Source organism: Lepidochelys kempii, chromosome 23, assembly GCF_965140285.1.
Source record: "Lepidochelys kempii isolate rLepKem1 chromosome 23, rLepKem1.hap1, whole genome shotgun sequence".
NCBI lineage: Eukaryota > Metazoa > Chordata > Testudines > Cheloniidae > Lepidochelys > Lepidochelys kempii.
Window position 1 is genome coordinate 2,571,998 of NC_136402.1, and position 26,585 is coordinate 2,598,582.

A 26,585-nucleotide genomic window follows, 5' to 3' on the forward strand; every position below is an offset into this window, starting at 1 on the left:
TGAGCTAGGGGTCAGTACAATGCGTCAGACACACAGACTGGGGGGAGGGGGAAGAGGCCCATATAAAGTGGGGGTGAGATGGATTGAAATGTGGGCAGGGGAGGTGACAGCAGATCAGGTGGACTGCAGGACGGGCAAACAGACAGCAGTGGGAGCTAGAATGGGGGGACAGACAGACACCAGTAGGAGCCAGAGCCGGGGGGGGGGAGGGAGTACAGGGAGGGGACAGACAGACAGACACTCATGGGAGCTGGAGATGGGAGGGGATATAGGGAGGGAAGGGACAGAGACACCAGTGGGAGCCAGAGTTGGGGGGGGGGAATGGGGAGGGAGGGGACAGACAGACACCCGTGGGAACCGGGGGTGGGGGGGGATATGGGGACAGACAGACCAACAGACACCTGTGGGAACTGGGTGGGGGGAGTGGAGGGATACGGGGAGGGAGGGGACAGACAGACAGACACCCGTGGGAGTCAGAGACTGGGGGGGTGTGGAGCCAGACAGACACCCGAGGGAGCAGGAGATGGGGGGGAGGGGAGATATGGGGCCAGACAGACACCCGTGGGAGCCGGGGATGGGGCTGGATCGGGGCCCGGCCGGTGCAGCAGCAGGCGGGGAGCGAGAGATCGGCATGTGGGGAGGAGGAAGAAGAGGAGGAAGAAGAGGAGGAGGAGGAAGAGGAGCCGGGCGGGGGGGATCCGCCTCCGAGCCGGCGAGCCAGGCAGGGGTTAAAGAAAAAGCCCCTTCCACTTCCGGATGTGCTCACAGCTCCCGGGGCTGGGCAGACAGAGCATCTTTCTTCCTCCTCCTCCTCCTCCTCCTCCTCGGCGAGCCCCGGCCCCGGGACCGTCCCCCGCTGCCGCAGCCCGGGGAGGAAGCCGAGCGAGCCGGGAGACGGGAACCTGCCACCGAGCCCAGCCCGGCCCCCCCCTCTCCTGTGCGCTGGAGCTTTTTGGGGTGGGGGGGGGCCCTGATCTCTTGAAGGGGGTGGGGGCTGTAGAGATCTGTCCCCCCCCACCCCACCCCTCTTCCAGCTTTCCCCCCAGGAGCCCCCCCCGAAATTGGAAGGCAAGAAATCTTCTCTGGGCAGAGGTCTGGGGGAGGGAGGGGTGGGAAGGGGGGGGCTCCCCCTGCTTTGGGAAGGGGAAGGAAAGCAGCAGAGTGCTTTGGGAGGGGGTGTTTGCGCCTTCACCTCCCCCATCCCCCCCTTCCTCAGCCCAGCACCAGGGTGGGTTGTTTTGGTTTTTTTAAAGGATCATCAGTCATTCCGCCTTTGACAGCTCTGAATACTTGACGGGCAGCTGGGGAGAAAGAGAGAGAGAGAAATCGACTGCAACCCCCCCCCCCCCCGCTTTCTCCAGGACCCCCCCCCCCCCCCATCCACCAATGCGTTCCCTCTTTGCATTAGTTCTCTGGCCAGCACTGAATCAGGGTTAACCAAGCCAGGGAGGAGGAGACCCCCACCCCCCCCAGGAGCCCTGAATTGTTTGCAGCGCTTTGGACCCAGAGCCTGGGGTGGGGGGCGGGGTGGGGGGGGATCCCGGATCCTCGCCCCCCATACGCAGCCCACTTGCGAGCGAGAGCGCGAGGAAGCAGGACCCGGACTTGGACGGAACCGCCGGGCACCCAATGGCACAAAGGGTAGGTCCGAGTCCCCCCCGGGCCGCGGGAGGCGCGTCTCGGCCCGGCCGACGGATGCGTTTGGCGAGGGGCTTTCGGAAGGGGATCTGGGATTTGAAAAGGGGGGGTGGCTGGGGGGGGGGGGTTTGCTCTGAATCGCTACCGTCCCCCCCGCCCCTTCTTCCAACAAGAGAGAGCCCGGGTTGTGTGTGGATGAGCGGGGCGGATGGAGGCAGCCGTGTGTGTCCGTGGGGGGGGGGGGAGGGGGGGGATCATTTCTCGTCCTGGTCTCTCTCCTTCCTCCGCACTTCGCTCGGCACCCGGGTCCCTCTCTTCCCCGCTGCCGGGCTTGCTCTGCAAGTGCCAGATGGGGTGTGTGTGTGTGTTTTTTTCCGGGGTTCGGGGGGGGGGATGTTTACACTTAACTTTTTCTTTAAAATAAAAAGGGGGGGGGTCTCGGAAGGCGCTTTGTGTTGTCTCCCAGCGTTGCTCCGTTTCCTGTCCCGGCTGCTGGCTCCGCTGCCTCCCCTGTCCCGGCCGGGGGGAGCCGGGCGATGAAGGGGTGTGTGTCGACACAATCCGTAGATGGGTTGTGATTCCGCACAGGGCTCCTGCCTCGGCTGTGCTCTCCCCCCCCCCGGCGTGTCCTGACTTTCTCCACTCCCGGCGGGGCTGGGAACGCCGCGGTTGCTCGTTTCGGGGCTTTATTAGGTTTCCGTTTAATCGGGGGTCCTTTGTGCTTCGTTTCTGACGTTTTTACAACTTAGTTTCGACTCTGATCTCAGGGGCGGGAGCTGCCCGCCCGCTTGTTAGAAATGTGGCCAGCGGTTCCTGAAAGATTTTCCTCCGATTTTGAAATCACATTTCGATGTCGCTGCGAGCTTTCTCAGGATCTGACGCAGACATCCTAAACGGCCCGGCCTCTATCTTATTAGCGACCCTAAAATATCCGCACAGCTGTTAAAATACAAACTAACCCTATCCTGCTAAAAGCGGGGGGTGGGTGGGGGGTTAATGCCAACGTTAAAAAAAACCCCGAGTCACTTCCTCAAGACTTGGGGGGAAAGACCAGTCATCATCCAGCCGTATTTTCTACACCCTGCGCGAGTTAAGTTTCCAGGCGTAAGAGAAAAGTTTGTCATTCAAAAGGAGCAAGGGAGACGGGGCTGGGGAAGGCCGGGGCGCTTTGAAAATGCCCTAGAAGATTGGGGAGACAAAGTGGAGTAAAACGAGGCACGAGCCGCATTATTACGCGAGAGCTCCAGGATGGGCTCTGGGAGCGAAAACAGAGGTAAACGACTGGTTTAAAAGGGGCAAATAAAACTCCGATCGGCTTTGCAAAGTACGCAGCATGTCTAGTTAGATTTTAAAAAGAAAGTGACCCCCGTGTTTCCACCAGAGTTTCCCTCCCGCTCGTAAAAATCGAAGCCCCTCAACTCACTCCAGCGTCAAACAACCTCCAAACGGCGAATGGAGAATTAAAATGGCTTTTGGCCGGACAGGCTTGAGGACTAAAGTCGGCAATATTTAAATAAGAATAGCTGTCACGTTGGAATAATTTCACAGTCCTCCCTCCCCCCCTCCCCTTTAAAAGGTCTGGTTCAGGTAAAAGGTGGAAAGCCTGTTGAATAAATTATTCCTCAGTTCACAGAGTTCAGTGTTTTAAAAAGAGAGATTGAGAGTCTCTTTCTATTGCTAGTTAGAGACCGACATCTAAGGGACGGGCAAATGGAGGATTTAAAAGTTTATTTACAAGGAACCAAGGAGGGAAGATTTTCAAGCAAGACGCTGGGAACTCAGGAGCGCGTTCATATTTTAAACCTCAGATTCCCTCCTCGACAATAGGCTGAAAACGCGTTTTAAAGCAACCCCAGGGGCCAAACAGCGTGGTAAAGGCGACGTTTGCACGAAAATAAGACGATCCATCGCCTCAACGTTAGAAACTTTTTTTAAAGGCGAGAAGGTGGGAGATTGGGGGACGGGGGGGGACTTCCCAGCCAGGGCGAGAGGATCAGTTTTCGGATCCGCGACTGGGCTGGGCTGAAACTGACCGCACCGTTTGGTGGCGTGAAAGTGACACGGTTTGCAGCGGCGGGTCGTGAAAGCCGCCGAGGTGCCGGAGTTAAATTAACAAGGTCGCCGGGCAGGAGCTTAATTACCCCGAAAAGAATGTTTAGATGGCAAAGGGGGTCGGGGAAGAGCGGCATTGGTTTTTATTTTAAGCTGGAAATCAAATCAATGCAATTCACCAGCCTTGTGAGGCAGGGTTTCTATTTCTCCGCTTCTCGCCCCCCAATACAGAGCAGATCAACCCCGCTTCTTTACGAAACCAACGCACATGCCTCGGTTTTCGTTAGGGGACGCCTGTCGCGGGCAGAATAACTCGTCCGGGCCCGATTGTGCCTCGGAGGAGGTCTGGGCAAAAATTACTTCTCCAGCTCCCCGGATCTGAGCTTGCCTAGGGATGTTTTGGGTGCAAAAATTCCTCCCCCTCTTCCCCTGTGCCTTCACGGCCCGTGGGCGGGGGGGGGGGAGGGGACTCGGCCGGCGGGCGGCCCCCCTGGCTCACCCCCCCCCCCTTGTTATCCACCTGCCTTGCAGTACGATGACCTGGTGCATTACCCTGCCATGGATGGAGTCGCTTTGCCAGGCTTCGGGGACCCTCACTCGGGTCGGAGTTTGCAGCACCACCCGCTGAGCCAGAGCTCGCCGTATGGACCGGCCGGGGTAGCCCACCGGGCAGGCATGCCCCCGGGGCTGGGGAATACCGACGCCTTGAAGAGGGAGAAGGATGAGATCTACGGGTAAGGAGCCGGGGCTGGGCTCTGGAAAGGGAGGGGGACTCCCAGAGAGGGGGGGTTCTCCCTAGGATTGGCCCAGGTGTCGGGGGGTTCTTGGGCGAGTGAAAAGCCTCGGAGCTGTTTTATTTGGACTTAGGCGTTGTCTGCTTGGCTACGTTTCGGAGGCTGTCACTTCATTCGGGGCGCTGTCCATCTAATGACCGGGGGACCCCTGGGTCCAGTAGGCTCTGGTCAGTTTCACCACTGGTGGGACCATCTGCATCTCTCCCTTTTATTTCAGGGGGGCGTGTAGGTAATTTGCGGTCGAGATTTCTGAACGTGGATCAGTCTAATTTCTAGCAGGACCGGGGCTGGCTGGCTGTCTAGCCGTTTTCTGTCTGTTTTCTCCCCCATCCAGTTTCGGGGGGATTTGTTTGTTTCTAACCATGTATTTCAAGGAGGAATCTCTCTCCGCCTGTCATCCTGGTAGTTTCCAGGAGAGAGAGAGATTTACCCACCCCAGACAAAACAAAGGGCACTATGAGAGGGAAAGGCCGGGTTGTCATTTTAAAATGGGGCTCCCGAGTGAGGGAGCGGGGCGTGTGGACGAATCCAATAAGAAAGGACGCAAAGTTTGGCTCCAAGGGGAGCAGAGAGAAGTGGCTCGGGGGACCCTGGAGTGGGGGGTGATTCTGAAGGCCCGGGGAGAGGAAGTTTTTCTCGGCTTGGTGTGAGCACTTTGGTGTCCTGGTCTCTCATTGCTCTGCAATTTGGGGCCATCAAAATTATGGACCTTCGGTCAGGTCCCGGCCCCGTCGCATTTTGCGCTCAGGACTAGAAGTGGGGGGTCATTGCTGGAGAAGAGGGGTGCCTTTCCAGGCAGGTGAAAAGGCTGCATCAGAAAGTCCAGAGGTTTTCTACAGGTGAGGCCAGAAATCCAAGACAGGGAAAGACCCAGGGAAGGGAAGGAGGGGACATGAAATACACCTTTATTTAACACAGCCTCCTCCTTGAAACCTAAACCCACCCTGTCCCTTGGGAAAGTGTAAATAAGTGAAAAATGCCGAGGTGTCAGACATGGACCCACTGCATTTATAGGGAGACAAGGGAAAGGTGGAGAGAAAGAGGGAAAGAAAGAGAGAAAACACAGAGGAGAAAGAGGGGACAGAAAGGAGGGGAGAGGGAGGGAAAGAGAGAGGAAATAGAAAGAGGGAAACAGAAGGGGGAAGGGAGAAGAGAGACAGGAAAGAGAAAGGGGGAAAGATAGAAAACAAAAGGAGAAATAGAAGGCAACAGCCCAGAAGGGAAAGAGGGAGAAATAGCTCCCTTCTGGAGAAGGTCAGCAGCCAATGTGGAGGACAGAAAGAGCCGAAAACTGGGAAGAACAGAACCCATCCAGACCCCTTCCCCCCCACCCCCAAAGATTTCGCAGTCACTATTGGAGGAATAGGGACCAGGTGCTACAAGGGGCATCAAAGTTTGCCAGCCGCTTTCTTCGAATCCTGGCTTTTCTGGCTCCATGTGAACATTTCTAGGAGCAGGGAATATTTTCCTGCCCCAAGAGGCATAAAATTCCCCCTCCTTTCCCCCCCCCACACGTGCGCGCCCCCTTTGCCAGAGTGGGGGCTGCTTTTAATTTGCAACCATTTGTTGTTTTTACTCGTGGGCTCTGTGGAGACTCTCGGCTCGGCTGCTGGGTTGACAGGCCAGCTCTCAAGTTCCAGGAGGGAGAGACACACTGAGGAGATAACATGGCTTATGTTGGCTGCCAATATTTACATAGCATATGCTGTGTGAACTTGTGCAGCGAGCTGGAAATGCACAGTGTATGTCTCGATGGAGCGGGAGAGAGAGAGAGAGAGGCTGCTCTGGCCTATGTGGATCTATCTGGCTGTGTGTGGGTGTGTATGATATATATGTGTGCGAGTGGGGATATATAAACGATCACAGGAATGTAGGGCCCCGCGCTGAGACGGGACCAAGTAACCCTATCCCAGTGGTTCTCAGGCAGGGGTATGCGTACCTCTGGGGGCGTGCAGAGCTCTTCCCGGGGGTACATCAGCTCGTCTAGAGATTTGCCTGGCTTTACAACAGGATACGTAAAAAGCGCTAGCCAAGTCAGTGCCCACTCAAATTCCATCCAGACAGTGACTTGCCTGTACATGGACACGGAAATGTCCGCGCAATATTGATATTCCGATTGATGTGTTTTACAATTATATCCTACAAATGAGAGAGTCGGCCACTCGTCAGCAACAGTGCGGCGGTGACACTTTTCCATGCTTCTGTCTCATTTCGTCAGCAAGTCGCTTTTAAGTGAGGTGAATCTTGGGGGGGGAACGCAAGACAAATCAGACTCCTGAGCGGGGAACAGTTGTCTGGGAAGAGTGAGAGCCCCAGCCCTAGACCGTCCCTGATCAGCGTGTGTATATGGCATACGCATGTGTCCACGAAGTGTGATCAGGGCTGCACCCTGTGCGTCTATGGGACATTTTGTACCCACAGTGCGATAGAATCGATATATTACACACTCGCTGCCTTAGCTGTTATACTGCATGAGCGCTGGGTAAGCTGGAAAGCTTGCAACAGAAGTTGGTCCAACAAAAGCTATTCCCACCCCGCCCTTGTCTTGCTACTATCCTGGGCCCAACAGGGCTACACGAGTGGAAAGTATTGAACTGCCAACACGGCATGTCTGGGTGGACAACATTTTGGGTATATTCTATATACACAGCTACCAAGTGTATATCTCTAGCTATACATGCGGTGTAAATATGTGCTTTTAAAGGTATCTAGGCACCTAAATACCTTTAAAAATCTGTCCTTAATATGCTGTGTTATACACAATGCCTGTATGGATCTTTAGCTACACACCGGGTATAGGATGTGTGTATGTGTGTACATGGCTAGCTGTTCATTTGTCGGTTATTCTCTGTGTGTGTGTGTGTGTGCAGTAACATTGTGACGTGTGTAACAATGTGGTACACTGTGTCTATGTACCTATAGAATAGTTTTGTATCTGTGTCTCTCTATATATTTACACAGCGGATGTATGTATGGCATGCTCTGGGTGTATATATATTTATACACACAGTGAGCAAGATCCCTCTCTCACACGTCGTACACACGAAGTATACTAATCGTACACACACAAAGTATATTAATGTTGCACACTGTATCTGTACGTATAGACTGTTTTGGACAGGCAGGAATTCTCCAGGCCCAAATCCCTGTTCCCTGCTGGCTTGTGTGTTTGTTCAGATGAGTGTAAAGTGAGAGCAAAGCATTGCCCAGTGGTAGCGCTGTACGCCCTCTTTACACGCCCGCTGCACTTGTGGAAATGCCTGCATAAGTAGCCGTTGTCTCTAGTGTGTAAATGATCTGCACACTCTGTGTGTGTGTTCGCACATCAGTAGTACACTGGGCCTGTATATACACACTTGTGTGCGTCCATGTGTACACACAGTGTACAGGACACTGCCTTGCTATGCACGTCTTTACCGCACATTTCAACGTGTGGGTGGTGGCTGTGTCGAGTGGCAGTTTTAAATTCGAAAAGAAACAAAATTTCATAGCATGGGCCCGATCCTCAGGTGGGGGTCGCTGCAGGGAAGTTAATGGCCACTGATCAGTTTGCACCACCTGAGGATCTGGCCGTGGCTGCATAAATCTGGGACGCTATCAGTGAGCGTACATGTCCGCGTACACGCAGAGCGTAGCATAGGGCCGCAGTGTGTATAGTGTGTCTGGAACCATATTTAACGGAGGAGCTGTAATGTGACATCTGGATTGGCAGCTTCCATGCATGTAAACACAACCCAATGTGGGAGTAGGTGTTATACACTGTGCCTGCATTGGATTGACTGAGTGTGAGCAGAACTTTTAGCATGTGTTTTGTGGGGCAGCGTTATATGCTGCTGGGCGGGGGGGGGTGTGGAAACACACAGCGGGGTATGATGCCAACACACACAAACATGTTATAAAAGATATACTCACCCTCAAAATCCGCTTGCATGTCAGTTTTGCGAGCATGTCATGGCGCGTCAATATATGTGTTTGTGTGTTTAAGCACGCCGCGGAGTACAATGCGGATATCCTCACACCCACTGGTTTGACGTTTCTTATGTGAGGCGTGTGCATCAGTCCTATACACTGCAGTGCATCTATACGCACAAACCCCTGTCCGCACAGCTGTATGCCATCTTGCTGTACACAGGATATACTGCTGCAGAGTGCAAACACACCTCCCAAATATTCCCAGGCACGTGAGGTATTTACATATGATATTTGCACACGCAGTATACAGGACTGTCTGGGTAGAAATACTCACCATGTGCACGTTCTCAGTCTCTCGATGCTGTAGAGTGCGGACGCATTCTATATGCATCTGTATCAGGCTGTGTATATATATAATACGTATGTTTCTGTGCATACCTGTGAATTACGAACCTCCCTGTACTACGCAAAGTGCATCCAGAGTATAGAGAGGGAGCGTGTGTAGAATATGTCCATTTTATGTGCTTTGTGTATTTCCTCCCCCCCCTTCATTTTTCTGCTTTCTCTTTTTCTCCTTCCCTTTCTCCTCTAATTTTCTTTCCTTCTTTCCATGTTTTCCCCCTTCCCCTAACCCTCTGGTTCCTACTCCCAGTCTCCTGCTCCCTGCTTTTTACATACATGTCGATTATTAATGTATTGGGCGTATTATGGTGGGTGCCCAGGGACCAATAGAAACGGGGTCCCCTTTGCGCCTGGTGCTGTACGAACACAGAGTAATGGAGAGAGCTCGCCTCTCCCATTCGCAAACCACCCCTTCCCTCCGCCTCCTCTGAGCCCCCCTCTCCCCCTAGGGCTGGACCTTGCTCCCTTAAGAGAATGGTCCCAAGCAAGTGAGTGTTGCCAGCTCAATCCAGTGTCTTCTCTATAGCAGCTCTCTCCCCTCTCTCTGAAGTGGTGCCAATTCTGATCCAGAAAGGCACCACAGTCCAGCTACACTAATGGGCGATGGCCCATCAAGGAAGGAAATCAGGGTGCCTTTGCCTGGTGGCACCGGGCATATCACACAGCTAAGGGGTGTGCGTGTCCGAATGATGCATGCAGGTTAAAATTCTGTCTATGCACGTGTAGTGTGTAAAGAGTGTGTGTGTGTACACACTTTAAATGTCACACTCCATGTGTGTGTGCACATGCACTAGGCATCCCCTAGCCGCGTGCACACGCCCTCAGAACATTCCCTCTTGTGCAGGTGGCATTTTCCACACCAAACCGTTTTGTATTTTGTGGTTTCCAACAACTTTCTGTTTCAAAATTTCCTTGATTTTCTTTTTAAGTTCCAAACACTGTTTTAAAACGGTCAGAACAGCTTTTCAATTTTATTTCAACAAAACCTTTGGCTCTAAATGATTCCCTCCCAAACACACTTTTAAAAGCTGCCCAGGGACTGAGACGAATCTGTTCTTCCCCCAGCTCCGTTAATGCACATGTATATTACATACGCTGCGTGTGTTCACAGTAACAGCGCTCTGCCTTGTGTCTGTGTGTAATATTTGTGTACATAGACACACAGTAACGATGACAGGTTTCAGAGCAGCAGCTGGGTTAGTCTGTATCCGCAACAAGAACAGGAGGACTTGGGGCACCCCAGAGACTAACCCATTTACTTGAGCATAAGCTTTCGGGAGCTCACTGCATCGGATGCAAGCCGTGGAAAATACAGGGGGGAGATTTATATACACAGGGAACATGAAACAATGGGTGTTACCCTACACACTGTAAGGAGAGTGACCAGGTAAGGTGAGCTATTCCCAGCAGGACAGCGCGGGGGGGACAGGGGACATTTTGTAGTGATAATCCAGGTGGGCCATTTCTAGCAGTTGACAAGAACATCTGAGGAACAGTGGGGGGGGGGGGGGGGGGATAAACATGGGGAAATAGTTTTACTTTGTGTAATGACCCATCCACTCCCACTCTCTATTCAAGCTGAAGTTAATTGTATCCCGTTTGCAAATTAATTCCAATTCAGCAGTCTCTCCTTGGAGTCTGTTTTTGAAGTTTTTTTGTTGAAGAATTGCCACTTTTCGGTCTGTAATCGAGTGACCGAAGAGATTGACGTGTTCTCCGACTGGTTTTGGAATGACATAATTCTTGACGGCTGATTTGTGTCCATAATAATGCTGTCTTGTGTGTTATGCACACTGCGTCTGTACCCACCAGTAACGTCACTCTGTGTATTATACACCAGTGCCTACAATTCCTACCACAGGGCTACATATGCTGCATACAATAGTCACGTACTATGTATTCACTATATGAATTATATTTAGGCTCCCAAGGATTCAATATTTCATCAGAAAACGGTGATGGCACTGCATGGGCCAACGAAATATTTCCATCGATAAAAACAGAAATTTACAGCTTAGCAAAGTGCAAATGCAGCTTGTGAACTGCTTAGAGTTTCTTTACTTGGGCTATTTTGACATGAGATGGACGGTTTGCCTTTTCATGATTATAAAGCTTTTTGAATCTCAGCGTCGACTGTCGTAAACTAGTGATTGCCGGACGCCCCCCACAATTCCCACAACTGTGACAATTTAAAATAAACAGGAATGGGGGAAAATGCTTAAAAATAAACCTTGAAATTATTAAAAAATAAAAATCTAATTTTGCCCAGCCTAATTATATGCCCTGTGTCTGTCTATATCCGTCTCCACACATGGATTGTGGCCCTCTGTTTGCGTATTTGCTCTGTGTGTGTATATACACTAATGCCGTTCCAGTCTGTATATAACTGTCCTTGGAAAGCGTGCACTTACGTAACAGTCACCTACAGGGTTAGTATTTATAGCCTTTGTCTGCTCACTTCTGCACAATATGGCGCAGAGATAATCCACTGCACCCCATGGGTATGTGAACAGCAGGGGGCTTGTCTAGAGGCTACTCCGTCTGTGTGATACGCTGTGGGTGCGTCTCCACTTGTGTGTAGATGGCGTATAGCACGTGTGTTGCACATTGTGCATACTTCTGCGTGACAGAGTCTTTTATTCCCCAGCATGTGTCCTACGCTGCAAGCACGGGGATGCTCACCCATGGCCACTGCGCATATTACACCCTGGGTGGGTTCGAGAGACAAGGCCGGGGAGCGAATAGCTTTTATTGGACCAACTTCTGTGGATGAGAGACACGAGCTGTCTTCGGGTCTGGGAAAGGTCCTCCGAGCATCGCAGCGAGGTGGAACAGGTTGGTTAGTGGAAGTAGTTAGCGCTCAAGGTAGAGCGTGGCCCTTTAACACCTCCGCAGTCCTAGGACAACGAGGGGAGGGTAGCTCTGAATATTGCCCAGACCCGAGGAAGAGTTCTGTGTAAGCCGAAAAAGCTCGTCCCTCTCTCCAACTGAAGTTGTTTCACTCCAAACCTCCCCCACCTTGTCTCTCTAATATCCTGAGACTGACAGGGCTACAAATCACACTGCAGACAACGTGCGCATGCGTTATAGAACATCGGCGTGTGCGTATTTTGGTTTATGGACCGCACCGAATGGATCCGTGGGCACGACTGACTACTGCGTGCGTGTTCATATTTGTACAGCGGGGTGCAGGTGGCGTACGAGTATTGCACACTCGTGTGTGTGTGTGTTACACATGGGCTGGGTACACATTTGCACGGCATGGACGCGATGCGGCGTTTGTGCACGTGCGTGCAAGCCGTTGCAGTGGCCGAGCTGCAATGGTGCAAGCGAGGCAGCCGCGCCAGGAGCCGTCAGGTTATGGGGCCCTACCTATACGGCAGCAGATTTCAGGGGAGGAGGCAGATTTCGGGACCTCTCCTGCCTCCCTCCGTGAGCAGGGGCGGATGCAGCTGGGGGGGCTACCCGGGCTAACGTAGCCTTGCCCCAGGGCCTTCTCTAACCTTGTTCCGGCACTGATCAGCGGGGTGTCTGGATTGCATAATGCGTGTGCCTTGCACCCCCCGTGTCCGCCTCTAACCTCGCCTCTGTCTCGCAGGCACCCCTTGTTCCCCTTGCTGGCCCTGGTCTTTGAGAAGTGTGAGCTGGCCACCTGCTCCCCCAGGGATACCTCGGGCTCTTACCCCGGTGGAGACGTCTGCTCCTCCGATTCCTTCAACGAGGACATAGCCGTCTTCGCCAAGCAGGTCAGTGTCTGGAGCCGGCGGGGGGCAAGTCTGCGGGGAGCAAAGCAGGAGAAACCTAAGGCCAGAGGAACGCAGGGGAAGCCGTGCCAACGCTGGGGCCCGACTCGCTCTAGTGTTACCCCCTGGGTAAAATCGACTGATCAGTGGCTCAATTCGGGGAACTACTTGGAAGACCCAGCGCTGAATTAGACTCTGCAAATCAGGCCCAGCTGCTATCTCAATCATTGCCAAAAAAACAAAACAAAACAAAAACCCTTGTGTTGATCCTGCGTTTATAGACATGTCCTGGACAGGCTGAGAGCGTACACGAGGCTGCATCGTGCTTAAAAATGAGAGAGAGAGAGAGAGAGCGCAATGCTTGCTTGGAAGGACTTTTAAAAAGGAGACAGGGGTGAAATCTGATCTTGCATAGGAGGGGCTGGGCCGCAGCAGGGGTGGGAATATTTTAAAATACATCCACAGGGCAGAGCCTAGAGTGAAATATACGCATGTGGGTATGTCATGGAAGCTCTGGGGAAAGAGAGATTTCTTTTGCTCTCTCTCTTTTTATGTTCTGGGGAAATGAGAAAAACAGACTTTTTTTTAAATCGTGCTAACCTTTTGCCTCTCTGTGTTTTATTTGTGCTGGATTGCCCATTTCTTTCTCTTTCTAGATTAGGACAGAAAAACCTTTATTTTCTTCCAATCCTGAGCTGGATAATTTGGTAAGAAACTTAAAAAAAAAATCTATAATTCCGTGTACAATGCAAATAATCATTTCTTTTTGTTTTTTAAATGGCGTTTCTGCTGGTCCGGTCGGCTTTGGGTTGTTTTTCTTTCGTTTTCCCCTTGGCGGCTACTCATCTTCATTTAAATGTGTCTCCAGTTCTCCAAAGCTATGTCCTGTGAGTGATCCGATTCCACTCAGCCTCTATTCAAGCTTGCATTCCTATTAGGCCTGGGCCTTTGAGCATGTACCTGAGAGACGGAAACATGTACTCAAAGCTGAGTTTAAGTGCTTTCCTCAATAAGGACTTGTACTGGAACTTAGTCAGTGCACCCAAAGTTAAGCACGTGTGTGATGTCTTAGCAGGACCAGAGGCTCAAGATGTTGCATGGGGGGAATTCATCAGTTTCCCACATCTAAGAATACAGGTCCAGATTTTTAAAGGGGCGTTGGTGTTGCCATGCTCCACGTTGCAACAGCCAGGTCGTTTTCAAACGGGACATAGGCTGCTAAATCCATCTTGGAAATGCAACCGAGGTGCTGCAGCCTTTCAAAAGCCAGGCCTTATTCACCACCTCAGCTATTTGAAGTGATGCTGAGTAACAGCAGCTCAGGATGTGGCCCACTGGAGTCACACCAATGGAATCGGCCCTTAGAAAGGCTTTTAAGACCCTCACGAGTAACTGGTTTATTAGGCCTTGTTCTCTGTCGTTTTGGACGTTTACACTGGAGCCCAATGAGTCTCACTCACATCACACTGGAGTGTGCTGGTCTAAATGCCTGTGCCCCGAGCCGCGGAGAATCAGACTCGTTAAGTTTCACATGAAGGGAGACATGTGGAAAGTTAAAGGCTCCATCCAAGTGAATATTTGGGTATAATCTGGCCACCAAATGAAATAAACCATGAGTTTGGTTTATGCTTCGGCCCCTTGATGCCGCTCCGGCCCCTTATGGGAGATGCAGATACGGCTGCCTCAAACGGATTTCCCTTTGTGTTCTTGTTACAGATGATTCAGTCAATCCAGGTGCTGCGATTCCATCTCTTGGAATTAGAAAAGGTAAATCGACACTCCCTTCCCCCTCACCAGCGCGGGTTTGGAGCGTCATTATTGTTAAACGGTTTTATTACAAAGCAAGAAGAAACCCTCTAAAAGGAGCCCTTGTAGGCCACACCCTCAGCTGATCCAAATGGGCCCAGCTCCATTGGTTTCAAATAGAGCAGTACTGATTTGCACCAGCTAGAGATCGGTCCCCTTGATTTTAAGGGAGTTCTGCCAGTTTACACCAGTGGGGAATTGAGCCCATTGACCTCAATAGAGCCACACTGTTTTACACGGGGGGGGCTGGCCCCAATCTATACTCAGGCCATATTTTTTTCTCCCAACTGAAGCCATTGCAAACATCACAAGGAACATTTAGTTAAATACGGTGCAACTTATTTGTGCCCGTTTGCAGCTGCTTTGATGATGGATCTGAGGTTTCACGTGACGACAGCAGAAATGAACCTCCAACCAAATAATTTGAGCGAGGAGAAAGTCCTGCGAAAGCCAAAACCTGTCTAATTTATGTTTTCAAAACGAAGCCGGGCCGCTTGACGTGGTGAAAGCTGGATGGCCTGTAACTAAGCCCCACGTGCAGCTGTTAAGTGGCCAAATAAAACGGTTTTAAACCCACGTGGGGCTGAATTTCGGCTTTGGGATTATTATCCTGTTTCACTGATGCAATGGCCCTCGAAGGTTTAATTTTTCATACGGCAAGGCGGGGAGAGGGGGGCAGGTTGAGAGTAGAGGCCAGGCATGAGAGAGAAGAGAAAATAAATGAACATGCTTAAAAAAAAAAAGAAAAAAAAAAAGATATAAATGAAATGTTTTGGCCAAATCTTAAACAAACCGTTTCGACTTGTTCCAAATTTTATTTTTCCCCTGATAAAACTATTCCCCGAATTCGACCCAAATTTACTATTTGCCATCTTTTTTTTTGCCCAGCTCTAAGCAGGGACTGTCATTTTGTTCTGCATTTGTACAGCTCCTGGCACAATGGGGTTCTGATGCATGGTGGAGGCGGGGCAGCGGTGCTCCCTCGGGCTCCTGTAACACACCTAATAGTCATAAAAATCTACAGCACCCACAGCCCGGCACAACGGGGCCCTGATCCCCGCCTGGGGACCCTAGCTAGAACTGAGCAAAATTTTGCAGCTGAAAGTTTGTTCTCCAAAAGAAGCAGACTTAAAACATTTCGTGACGGCAGGGCGATTTCCGAGGGTTGTTTAGGTTGGGAAAAAAGAAAATCCGTGTTTTGATTTGACATTTTCAGATGTGAGTTTTGAGCGTTTGGGTTACAACAACATTTCTGTTGGAATTTTCCTTTCCTTTGATTTATTTTTATAGTTTTAAAATATCTAAAATCCAAACAAATTGTTTTGGGTTGGTTTTTTTAAGCTTTTAGATTCGCTAAAAGTTCCAAGAAATTTTGTTTTCAGGTCAACACAAAACTATTAAAGAAACATTGTTTTTTGAACTGCCAGTAAGTCCCCCCCCTCCAAATTGGTTATTGGGAGAGCTGTAGCTGCTAGGCGCTCTGGTACTACAAATAATAAATTACTGATTTACAATAGACGTGCTGCTCTGGTGAATAAGGTGAATCCCATGCATGCGTGTTTGTACGACTGGGGATTTAAACAGGACAGACCCAATCCAGATCCCCTTGAACTCGGCTTTATGCTTTGCAGAATAAGGATAGAATTAAACACCCGCTTGGCAGTAAGCATGGCTTAAGGGCCTCGCTTACCTTTAGCAACCTAGGTAGACTTTGACTTCAATACCCCTCAGTGGACTGGATCCCTAGCGGGTGCTAATCAGTACAGTCAGTGGCAGAGTTCTCGTAGAAATGGTGATAAAGGGACATGGAATCTCTCCATTTTTTTTTTTTAAAGCAATCAATCTATCTATGGTGCCTATCACCATAGCCTCTGGGCATGTCCCAATCTTCCATGTATTTACCCTCTCTGGGAACACAGAGTGGAGCTGTTATCACAGAGGTGGAACTGAGGCACAGAGAAACTGACAGGTTAGATCCTCCAAGGTGTTTAGGCACCTAAATACCTTGGAAGTGATTTTCCACAAGATCACACAAGGAATCTGTAGGAGAGATGGGAACTATACCCAGGCCGCCCGAGACCCAGACGAGGGCTCTAACCGCTGAGCCGCCCTCCCTAGGTGTGGCTGCTTTGTAAAATGGACTCTGTTAATTCACGGTAGCTGCAGCTAGTTCTGACAATACTTTAGTCTCCAGTAGCCAAAGCCCTGCGTAGCATGTGTCATTGTTAAAGTAATGAAACCAGGGTGTTCCAGGCCTCCACCGCAGCTCCGTGCTGTTAAAGAGACATGTAGAGGTTTATCTTTTTATGAAAAAAAAAAAAAAACAACAAAAACCAGGGGCAGACCTTCCCCTAGAGTCAATCAACGTAGCTCCTTTAAAATCAAGGATAGTGGAGCCAACTGCATAGGGGCTGGAGTCTGAACAAAATACAGATGATGCCTGGAGTTAGACCAAACGCTTTCCAAGTGACCCATCCAGGGGATAAGCAAATGATGCCCCTACGAACGGGCCCATATGGCGGCTGGTTTTGATTTACGGAGAAGCCGGGGGGACATTTCTTGACGCTCTCACAAGCGGAGAGCGGGATAAACTTTGCATTTGGGCAGAACGTCATGCAAGTGAAAGACCAGGATGTCTGAGGCCTAGTCTGCGCTCAGATTTTGCCCCGGTATAAACTCTGCTCCAGAGAGGAGTGGTGTTGTGGGAGGAGACCTGCCCAGGTGGGTGGATGACAACTGAATTCTGCTGGCATCACGTCAGAATTTGCCAGTTCTCTTCTCCAGCAGCTTAAGGGCCAGTCTGAATTAGAAATCTTGCCCCGTCAACATCTAATTGCGCCAGTTCCAACCACTAACACACACGCCATTGAAACGGTTTGAAATTGATTTAACGTACTGTGGTAATAATCTGCCACCACAGGGCTAGAGGGTCAGATTCTGATTTTAGTTAAACTGGAATCAGTCGGGACTCGGAGCCCTGCAAGTCAGTGGAGTTATTCCAAGAGCCGAATTCCGAATCGGCGCATGGCTCTGGTGGAATTGACACAGGGAGTGAGATCAGAATCGGGCCCTATGGACTTCACCCATTGAGATGTTAGTGAGCCAGACCCTCCGCCCCTTTCCCTGGTGTAAAGCAGGAGTCAACTGGGCTAGCTTAGCCCAGCCGGCTGTAGAGAGAGCTGTTAACCGTGGTGCAGGAGGTGTGGTTTCAATCGGTGAGCTGGATTCTCCCCAGTCATACCCTGGTGTAAATGGGGAATAATGCCACTGAAGGAGGAATGAGCAAGATCAGCGTCAGGCCCCGCTGATTTGTCAGTCCAGCGTTTGTGCGGGTTGAAATCAAAACGTGACTGGCGAGAGACCTCCAGCACGTGGCGACCAGCCGTGGCTCCGTGGGGGTCCGCGGGCCAGATCCCCGGCTGGCGCGGAGGGGCGGATCTGGCCCGTTCCCCTCCCCAGGCGGCGGGTCTGGTGAATTCCAGGCATGATGCAATCGCGGAGGGGGAGGGATGGGGGGGGTCCCAGAGCCCAGGCCAAGCGGCTTGCCAGGTTAATGAGCTCATTAGAGCCACAATCACCCTCACGGTTTTTAACTCGATAATCCCCTTGTTAATGGAGTAATTAACCCTTTGAGCGCCACAGCGGGCGCCTGCTGGCAGCTGATAAAAGGGGGTTGTGGGCGCGGTGGCGGGGGGCGAAGTGCTTCTGCCAAGGGCAGGGAAGAAAGGGGAAGCCGGGAGCTGGGGCTTTTCAGAGCCAAAGGCCGGGAGAGAGGAAAGGCAGAGGAGGGACCCACAACACCCGCCACAAATACACCAGGAGGGGTCCTGGACTGGGGCAGATGGGGCTCCGGTCTTCTCACTAGGAGGTGTATTATGGTAACACCTAGATACCTCCCACCCCCCCCGCAACCGAGATGGGGTTCCCATTGTGCCCGGCTCTGCAGAGACAGACCCCCCCCGCTCGAGACGCCCCGCCCCCATCACACCTGCCCGGCCCTGCCCAACCTCTGTCCGTCTCCACTTCCTGTCTCTTCCACCGGAGGCTCTCCAAGGCAGGGATGGTCTTCAGCTCAGTGTTTGTGCAGCCCCTAGCACGCCGGGCTAGACCGGACAGGGCCGAGCACCCGGAGGTCCTGGGGCTACCGTAATACACCTAACCCACACCAAAAAACCCCACAGAAAATAAATAAAAAAAAAAATCCTCTCCTCCTTCCGGAGTCTAGCTGATCTCGGAGGAGGAGGGCCCAGGAGCAGAGCTAACACAAGGCGGGGGGGATCTTATCCCCCACATTTGCCGCGGTGGGCTTCTCCCCCTTCCTCTGAAGGATCTGGTGGCACCTGTCGCTGTCAGACGCTGGAGATGGCCCCTGACTGCTGATCCCGGCCGGCCGGCCCTCTGTCCCTACGGGACTTGTCTGGATCTTCTCTGCCAGGGCCAACCAGGCTAAAGCATCAAAGAGTCAGGCCCCCCGGGTGGTTCCTCTCAGCTCAGGGCTGGGGAGACGGGACGCCGGGCCAGATGGGCAGGCCTGACTGGGAGAGGCTGGAAAGCACCGAGCCCAACTGGGTTGTAGCCCAGCCACTTGGGCTCGCACCTCTTAACGTTTCTCCTTTCTGGGGAGCAGGTACACGACCTGTGTGACAATTTCTGCCACCGCTACATCACCTGCCTGAAGGGGAAGATGCCCATTGACCTGGTGATCGACGACCGGGACGGGGGCTCCAAATCCGACCTGGAGGACTTCACGGGGTCCTGCGCCAGCCTCTCTGACCAGGTGGGAGTCCAGACACCTGCTTTAGACACGAGGTCTGGGGGGTCCTTCGTCGTGCTGTGCGGATACACTGTGAAAGACGAGCCTTGCTCCAAAGCGCTCCCAGGCTCCAGAGACAAGGGGTGGGAGGACAAACCGAGGCACAGAGCGGGGAAGTTGCCCACGGTGTCACCGCAGAGCTGGGAACATAACCCTGGTGTCCTGCTTCCCAGACCAGCCCTGTACGCGCTAGGCCATGCTGCTAACAGGAGACATGCGACCCCAGAACCTGGCTCCAAGGTTTTGCAAGCGGCTCACCCCGAGCGGCGGGGATGTTTCTCTGGCTGGCGGCAGTGGGCCTGGCTGGCGGCAGTGGGCCCGGCTGGCGGCAGTGGGCCCGGCTGGCACTGGATGGGGACTGCAGGTGCTCAGCGCGGCTCTGGCCAATCCTCGCCCCAGCCGAGCACTTGGAGATGCAGCTGCGTCCCGGTGCGCGTGCATCCCAAAACAGAGGATGCGGTGGGATCTCCTGGCACTCTGGGGGCGAGTCCGGCCATCCGGTGGGATACAAGGCCTTTTCCCCTCTGGGAGGCTCTGATCCAGGTTAGGAGGGGACTGCCAGGCTCAGAGGCAAGGGAAAGGGGGTCTTTCCTCTCCGGCGCTAATGCGGGCATGTGCAGAGACACGCAGGAACGGCCGTGACATGCCACTCGTGCGCCCACGGATGTGTGCAGCCGTTATAGACCCAGACCGACGCACGCCCCTCAGCTACGAACGTGCACCCCCAGACAGACACGGGGACCCCTCCAGGCAAGCACTTTACATGTCAGCATGTGTGTTAACAGCCAGGGCCATGCACCCTCCCCCCTCCACATGCATGCAACGCACATGGAGGATTGCAGACAGGTAGGGCCTCGCCCCCCCCCCCCCCCATGAATGCACACCGCTCAGCCTCACACAGCTGCCCCTCCCTGCATGTATGTGACACACCCGCCGGGATTCAGAGTGCTGAAGGCACATGCGGGTGGGACCCTTGTGTTCCCACAGGTGGACTTTTCCCTTGTGCCGAGGAGCAGACTAGCCACCCATTTCCCCAGCCCTGTTTTCCTACCCCGGGGGTCCCCAAGGCGCAGAAAGTCCCCAGGATCTGGACGCATTCCGCCCCAGTTTTAGCAGGGGGGAGCAGGGGGGCTCCATCTCCCAGCTCTTGCCCTTTGCAAAAATCCCGAGGCTGGTGTGAGAACTGGAAAAGATCAGCTGGGGACAAGAGACCCCTTGATCCTTCCCAGTAAGAAATCCGTCCATTGGCAAAGAAAGGGACCATGCGCTGGCAAAGAAGGGGGCAGGTCCCCTGCTGTGCCAGACCCTCTCAGCACCCCCTTTGGCAGCATGAAGGGGCCCAGGAGGGGGTGGGGGACAGCCTCCAGTGCAGGGGGCAGAGCGCACTGCACTGAGGCTGTTTTCTGCTCCCCGGGGCCAGGGGGGCAGAGCGGGCGTCGGGGCAGCCCCGAGGCAGTGCAGCCCAGTGGGCAGAACACTGAGCCGGTGCTCGAGAGACCTGGGTTTGATTCCTCGCTCTGGCCTGCTGGGTGACCCATGGCAAGTTTCTTCCCAGCCTTGTGCCTCAGTTTCCCCCATCTTTGAGATCTAGGGATAAAAAGCACACCACAGGCGCTAACTGGTATTCGTTGGGCATTCAGCCGATGCCATCTGCTCAGACTGGAACAGCAGGGGGTGAGGAGCAGCAGCAGCGCTGGGGGGTCAGGATTGAGGGGCAGCGGTAGAGCGGGTGGGGGGAGCCCAGGGCTGGGAGGCTGCAGGTCGGGATTGAGCAGCAGCAGGCTTGCCTGTGAGAATCTAGCCCAGCATCTGTTACCACCAACCTGGTCCTGACCAGCTCCTTTGCGTTCCTGGGGGCCTGGCTCACCCCCAAAGCGACCACCCGCTCGAAATCTCCTCCCACCCTCACGCAGCTTCCTCCCACCTTGCTCCCTGGGGGACTTGATGTTGTGACAGGGGCCGTGGGCAGAAGCCACAGCTCAGAGCGGGGAAGGGTGCGCGGGCTGGATCGGGGGGGCGGGGTCCCACATCCGAAGGACGCCAGACTCCCCTGCACCCCTCCCGCTTTGGAAACATTCATGACTGAGCCGTGCTTTGGAAACGGGCTGGTGCTCGCTCCGCCCGCTGCCCCTTGCCAGTCTGCCCCCTGCCCCCCGCCCGCTGCCCTCTGCTCGCCTGCCCCCCCCCACCCCCCGCTAATGCAGCCGGTGCACTCATTTCCCTGTAGGAACTCTGCTGCATTTCTAATAGGGCCGCAGGCTACTCGCTGTGGCTGGAGGGAGCTAATCCCCAGCCGGGACTTTGTTGTTATAATTAGATGGAGCCCCCCCACCCCCCCTGGGGGGTAGATTTGGGGTCAGTTTCAGCATCAAGGCCCTGCATAACCCCCCCCCACACACACACACACACACAGTCCATCCCTGATTCCAGACCAGGACTTGGGAGCAGCCGGAGGGGAAGCAGCCAAGCCCCCCCCCCCCATTGACCCATCTGTCCTTGGGGTTTGGACAATGACAGACACCGGTGGGTCCGGCCTGTTAGCAGGACTCCTCCTAGGGCAGGGGAAACCTCTCATAATACACACACACACACACACCCCCGCACGCCATGCCTTCAGAGACAGACACACCCAACAATCTGTGCACACACAGGGACACAGACGCCGCAAACGCACCCATGATCTTTGGGTCCCCGTGTGTGCCGTGCACAGATCGTGGGTACACGCTGCCAACATACGCTCTCTTTGCATGTACACAGGCACGTGCTGCCAACACGCTTGATCTGGGTGGGTGCACACGCCTGATCTTTGCACACACACGCGCTGCAAACAGCATCGCGGCCGGTAGAGACAACACACACACACCCTGCAAATGCACACACATGGCAAAACTCCTCTCTTCCTCTGGGGAATATTTGCAGCCTTGTGGATGGCCGAGGAAGGTCTCAGGCTGGAGATGGGAGAATACCCAGCCCTGCTCTTTGGCTTGCAAAGCGGCTGTTTAATGCACAGGCCGGGCCCCAAGACCCCCCCCAGAGCAATGAACCAAGTTGTCGGCGTTTGTGGTGAAGCGAGACCCCAACGACTCTGAGAGCAGCAGAGCGGGGAAAGAGTGGGGTCTAGTGGTTAGAGCAGGGGGACTGGGAGCCAGGACTCCTGGGTTCTATCCCCAGCTCTGGGAGGGGAGCGGGGTCTAGTGATTAGAGCGGGGGGGGGGGCTGGGAGCCAAGACTCCTGGGTTCTCACCTCGTCTTGGGGAGGGGAGCAGGGTCTAGTGGGTAGAGCAGGAGGCAGGACTCCTGGGTTCTATCCCCAGCTCTGTTAGGGGGAGTGTGGAGTCACTCTGAAGTGACACCAGTTTAAAGGAGGCCAGCGCTGGTAGGAGCAGCAGGAATTTCACTCCACGCGGCCCTGGTGCTTTGGTTACAGTCACGGCTGCAGTCTCGACCTCCTGGGCCTTTAACCAGGGACCTTTGATCCACTCCCTCCCCTACTCCCACGGGGGGCGCGTGTCAGGTTCCTCCCTGCAGCCCGTCCCTCCTTAACCCTTCTAAACGCCAGGCTCCCACCGAGGGGCCTGGGATCAGCTAGCCGGGGTTAACGAGGTGGGGCACATATGGGGAGGGGGTTAGATGGGCCGAGGGCAAAAGGGATGGCGGTGGGGGAGGGGGGTGCAACCTGAGCTGTGCCATTCCTCCTGGGGGCAAAGCCGGTGCCCCTTAAACTCTGCCCTGCAGCCTGGGGGTTCACAGCGATCCTAGGTGTGCAAATCCCGCTCTCCCCCCGGCCCCGTTGTTGTGGGTCTGGTCTTGTTAGAGGGTCTTTTAGTGTTGATAACATGGGAGCAACTAGAGACACCAACTGAGATCAGGCCCCCCCAACTGAGATCTGGGGTCTCTGTCACTGCACAGACCCCCCCTCACTGACATTCAGGGTCCCCATCACAGTGGGTACTTCACAGAACCCCCCAGACTGAGACCCGGGGTCCCCATGACACTGGGCGCTGCACAGACTCCCCCCCCCGCCCCAGATCTGGGGCCCCCATCGTGCCAGGCACTGCACAGACCTCACAACCCAGATGGGGGCCCCTCATTGTGCTGGGGGAGCCCAGACTCCCTCGGCCGAGATCCACGGCCCCTCCACCCCGGCTCGGGGACCCCTGCCACGCCAGGCATGGCCCCAGGCAGTGCACGCAAGGCACCGGGCTGAGACGGGCGTAGCAGGAGTAACCGTGGATTAGCCCGGGCATTACAGGGGGAACAATGGGGTCACGCTGGCCCTGGCTTCAGCTCCACTACCCGGCGCTCACCCTCCCAGCGCTGCCCTCTCTGTGTTTAGAATAACTCCTGGATCCGAGACCATGACGAGACGGGGTCCACGCACTCGGGAACACCGGGGCCCTCCAGCGGGGGCATCGCCTCGCAGAGCGGGGACAACTCCAGCGAGCCAGGTAAGGTGGGACACCCCCCCCATCCCGGCTCCCTCCCCCGCCCCAGCCCAGCCTGTGGGGCAAAGCCCAGACTGGGGACGGGAGAGAGAAATCTCCTGGCTGGGAGAAAAAAGCTTCTTTACATGCTGAGAAGTACTTGACAGGTGCCATCCAGCCCTGGGATGCAACCGCCTCTGGGGTGGAGCAGGGCCACTGTTTTTTTCAGCGATCCCTCTCCCAGCCCTGGGATGCAACCGCCTCTGGGGTGCAGCAGGCCAGATGATTAACAGCCACAGTGGTGCAGAATAGTTTGGGACAGCAAAGCGAAGGAGGATCCCAACTCCCAATGAAATGACACGGGGGGGGGGGGGGCGGTAGAACAGAATCCCTGGAGCTGGAGTTTGATTTGGAGGAGAAATTTGACCCTAGCAAGTGTCACTGATCAGCAGCCCCCCCGGTACCACACAGTCCCAGCAGCGTTGGCCCGAGCCCAAGCCCCAGGAGGGCGTCTCCCCAGCAACCAGTCACAGGCCTGTGCGACTATCTAGACACACGCGTGTTGCACGAGAGCCTGCCCGTCGGGAAACAGCCTCACCTGGGTGCCCCCTCGAGGTGGAGCCTCAGTTTCCCAGCTGCTCTTCCCCGGCTCCAGCCAGCCTCTGACACTGACTAGCCCTGCAGTGAGGTCTCGCCCCGTTCCAGGACACCCCAAGTCCAAACCAAGGCAGGGAGCTTCCTAGTCTTCCAGGAGATCCACTAGGCCAGAGCTGCCTCCCTCGCTCCCTGCCAAGGGCTTTTCCTTTGAAACTTTCACTGACAGGTGTCCTTGTTTGGGCTGATTGGCCCTTTGGAAGCCCGTTAACCCCTTCCTGCCTTGCATGGCAGCCCGCGTGGCCCGTTCAACCCTGCAATGCAGCTGCCTCTGGGGTGGAGCAGGGCGGCTGTTTATTCCGGGCTCCCTCATGCCCGTGGGTAGGAACCTCCAGTACGGTGTTTCCAAGAGCCCAGCCGCCAGGCCAGGCAATGCACCGGCTCTGGGCGCGCACGGTGATTACCCGGCGAACGAACCCGGGGAGTGGAGCAGGGAGGGCGGAGGAAGGGGCCACGGCTGCCTTCGGCTCTGGGCTCACCGAGGTCGCCTTCCTCCCTGCTCAGCGCAGCCCCACGGGGAGACTGTGGGGTGGCAGAGAGCCGAACTCAGAGAGGGAGGGCAGTGGGGGCGGGGGAGAGGGGGATAGAGAGGCAGTGGAGGGATGGAAGGAAAGTGAGGGGGGCAGTTAGGGGGGACTGGAGGAACAGTGCCGGGGGGTTGGAGAGGCAGTGGGGGGGACGCGTGACCCTGCCTCGTTGCCTGTCTCTGGTGGGGCCCCTAAAGTAACAGGAGCCTGAATTAATCACGGTGTGGCCACATGGCCAACCCTCCCCCCCTCCCCCCCCGCAACACCCCGCTCCCGCCTCCCAGCTACACCGTGCAACCTCAGAACATACACACGCGTGCACGGTGCATCCCCCCCGTGCAAGCTCACAACCCAGACACGCGTGCACCGCTCAGCCACACAACACGCACACACAGACATCCGCTGTGCATCTCCATAACGCACGCCCCCCGCACCATGCAGCACTAGACGGGCCTTGTGCATCCACACATGTGCGTGTGTGTCCATGCCATACGCACGTCCACACACTCTGTGCATCCGTACAACACGGACAAGTGGGCTGTGAATCCTTTATAGAGCCACACAATGCGCCCGGGGGCGGGGGGGGACGACTACGCTACGCTGCAGGGAGCGGGGCGGGGGGATCAGCGGGGGGCGCTCTCCCCTGGCAGGCGGGGCTGGCCCCAGGGCGGCACTAGGGGGCGCTGTGGGGCAGGGAGTGGGGCGGGGGGCAGCAGGGGGCGCTCTCCCCTGGCAGGCGGGGCTGGCCCCAGGGCGGCACTAGGGGGCGCTGTGGGGCAGGGAGTGCGGCGGGGGGATCAGCAGGGGGCGCTCTCCCCAGTCAGGCGGGGCTGGCCCCAGGGCGGCACTAGGGGGCGCTGTGGGGCAGAGAGTGGGGCGGGGGGCAGCCGGGGGCGCTCTCCCCTGGCAGCCAGGGCTGGACCCATTGCCCCAGTGCGGCACTAGGGGGCGCTGCGCCGCAGGGAGGTGCTGACTCTGCTTGTCCTGCGGTGGATGGTGCCGGGCCCTGAATTGACCTGGCAGCTCCAAGGGGGTCACCATCACTTCCTGTCCCAAACGGGTTCAGAGCTGGTGTACCCCAGGGCCCACCCTGCTCCCAAGGCCCCTCCCCCTCTTCTCCTAGCTCCCCTCCCCCACCCCAGCACCTCCCTACACCCCACTCCACTTCCCCACCCCCTCCCTGCTCCCAACCCCCCTCTCCTCTGCACTCCTCTCCCCCAACCACTTCCCTGCTCCTGACGCCCCTGCCCCAACCCGGCTCATCCCTGCACCCCACTCCCCTTCCCCCCACATTGTTCCTTCCCCCCCCAAACCTCTTACGACCCACTTAACCCCCCTCCCGCCCTCCCAGAACCCCACCCCCACCCCAGCCCTTTTGTTCCTGCTGTTCCCTTTGTTCTCTGGGATTTCCCAGCTCTGAAAATCCATCGGCTGCGGGGGGGGGGGGGGGGGGGGGGGCGAGGGAGAACCCAGCCCCCGCAGCACCTTCTCTGATGCATAATTTACCGGCGCTTCAGGCAAGACTTTTAAGCTGCCTTTTAGCCGGAGGATATGAAAGATCAGCAGCTGGAGGGGGGGGATTTATGTTTCTCCGGGGCGGGGGGCTGGGGAGTGGGTTGCAAACAGTGCTAGCAGGTGCCCGCGTGCCCAAGAGAGGACGTAGGATCAGGGCCGAGGCCCGGAGGAGGCTGCGGCCCTGCTGGGGGAGAGCAGCGTCTCGGGGCTGGGGGGAGAAGAGAGCAGGGAACGAAAGCAGCCGTCAGAACCTTTCGGGGGCGGGGTGGGGGGGTTGAACCCACAATCTGCTGTGTCTCGCATCC

General features: G+C 55.1%; 1 protein-coding gene across 2 annotated transcripts in view; it reads left to right on the forward strand.

Moving 5' to 3' along the window:
• Window positions 1–724: 724 nt before the first annotated feature.
• Window positions 725–26,585, forward strand: part of MEIS3 (Meis homeobox 3) — a 35,212-nt gene continuing 9,351 nt past the window's right edge. The window contains exons 1-7 of one of the 2 annotated variants that reach the window (XM_078850086.1): window positions 725–1,641; window positions 4,222–4,424; window positions 12,397–12,544; window positions 13,198–13,248; window positions 14,258–14,308; window positions 18,975–19,124; window positions 23,497–23,608. In XM_078850086.1, coding sequence (XP_078706212.1) covers window positions 1,630–1,641; window positions 4,222–4,424; window positions 12,397–12,544; window positions 13,198–13,248; window positions 14,258–14,308; window positions 18,975–19,124; window positions 23,497–23,608 — 727 coding nt within the window. In that variant the 5' untranslated portion in view covers window positions 725–1,629. The remainder of the gene's footprint in view (window positions 1,642–4,221; window positions 4,425–12,396; window positions 12,545–13,197; window positions 13,249–14,257; window positions 14,309–18,974; window positions 19,125–23,496; window positions 23,609–26,585) is intronic. The other variant, XM_078850087.1, reaches the window with a different exon arrangement.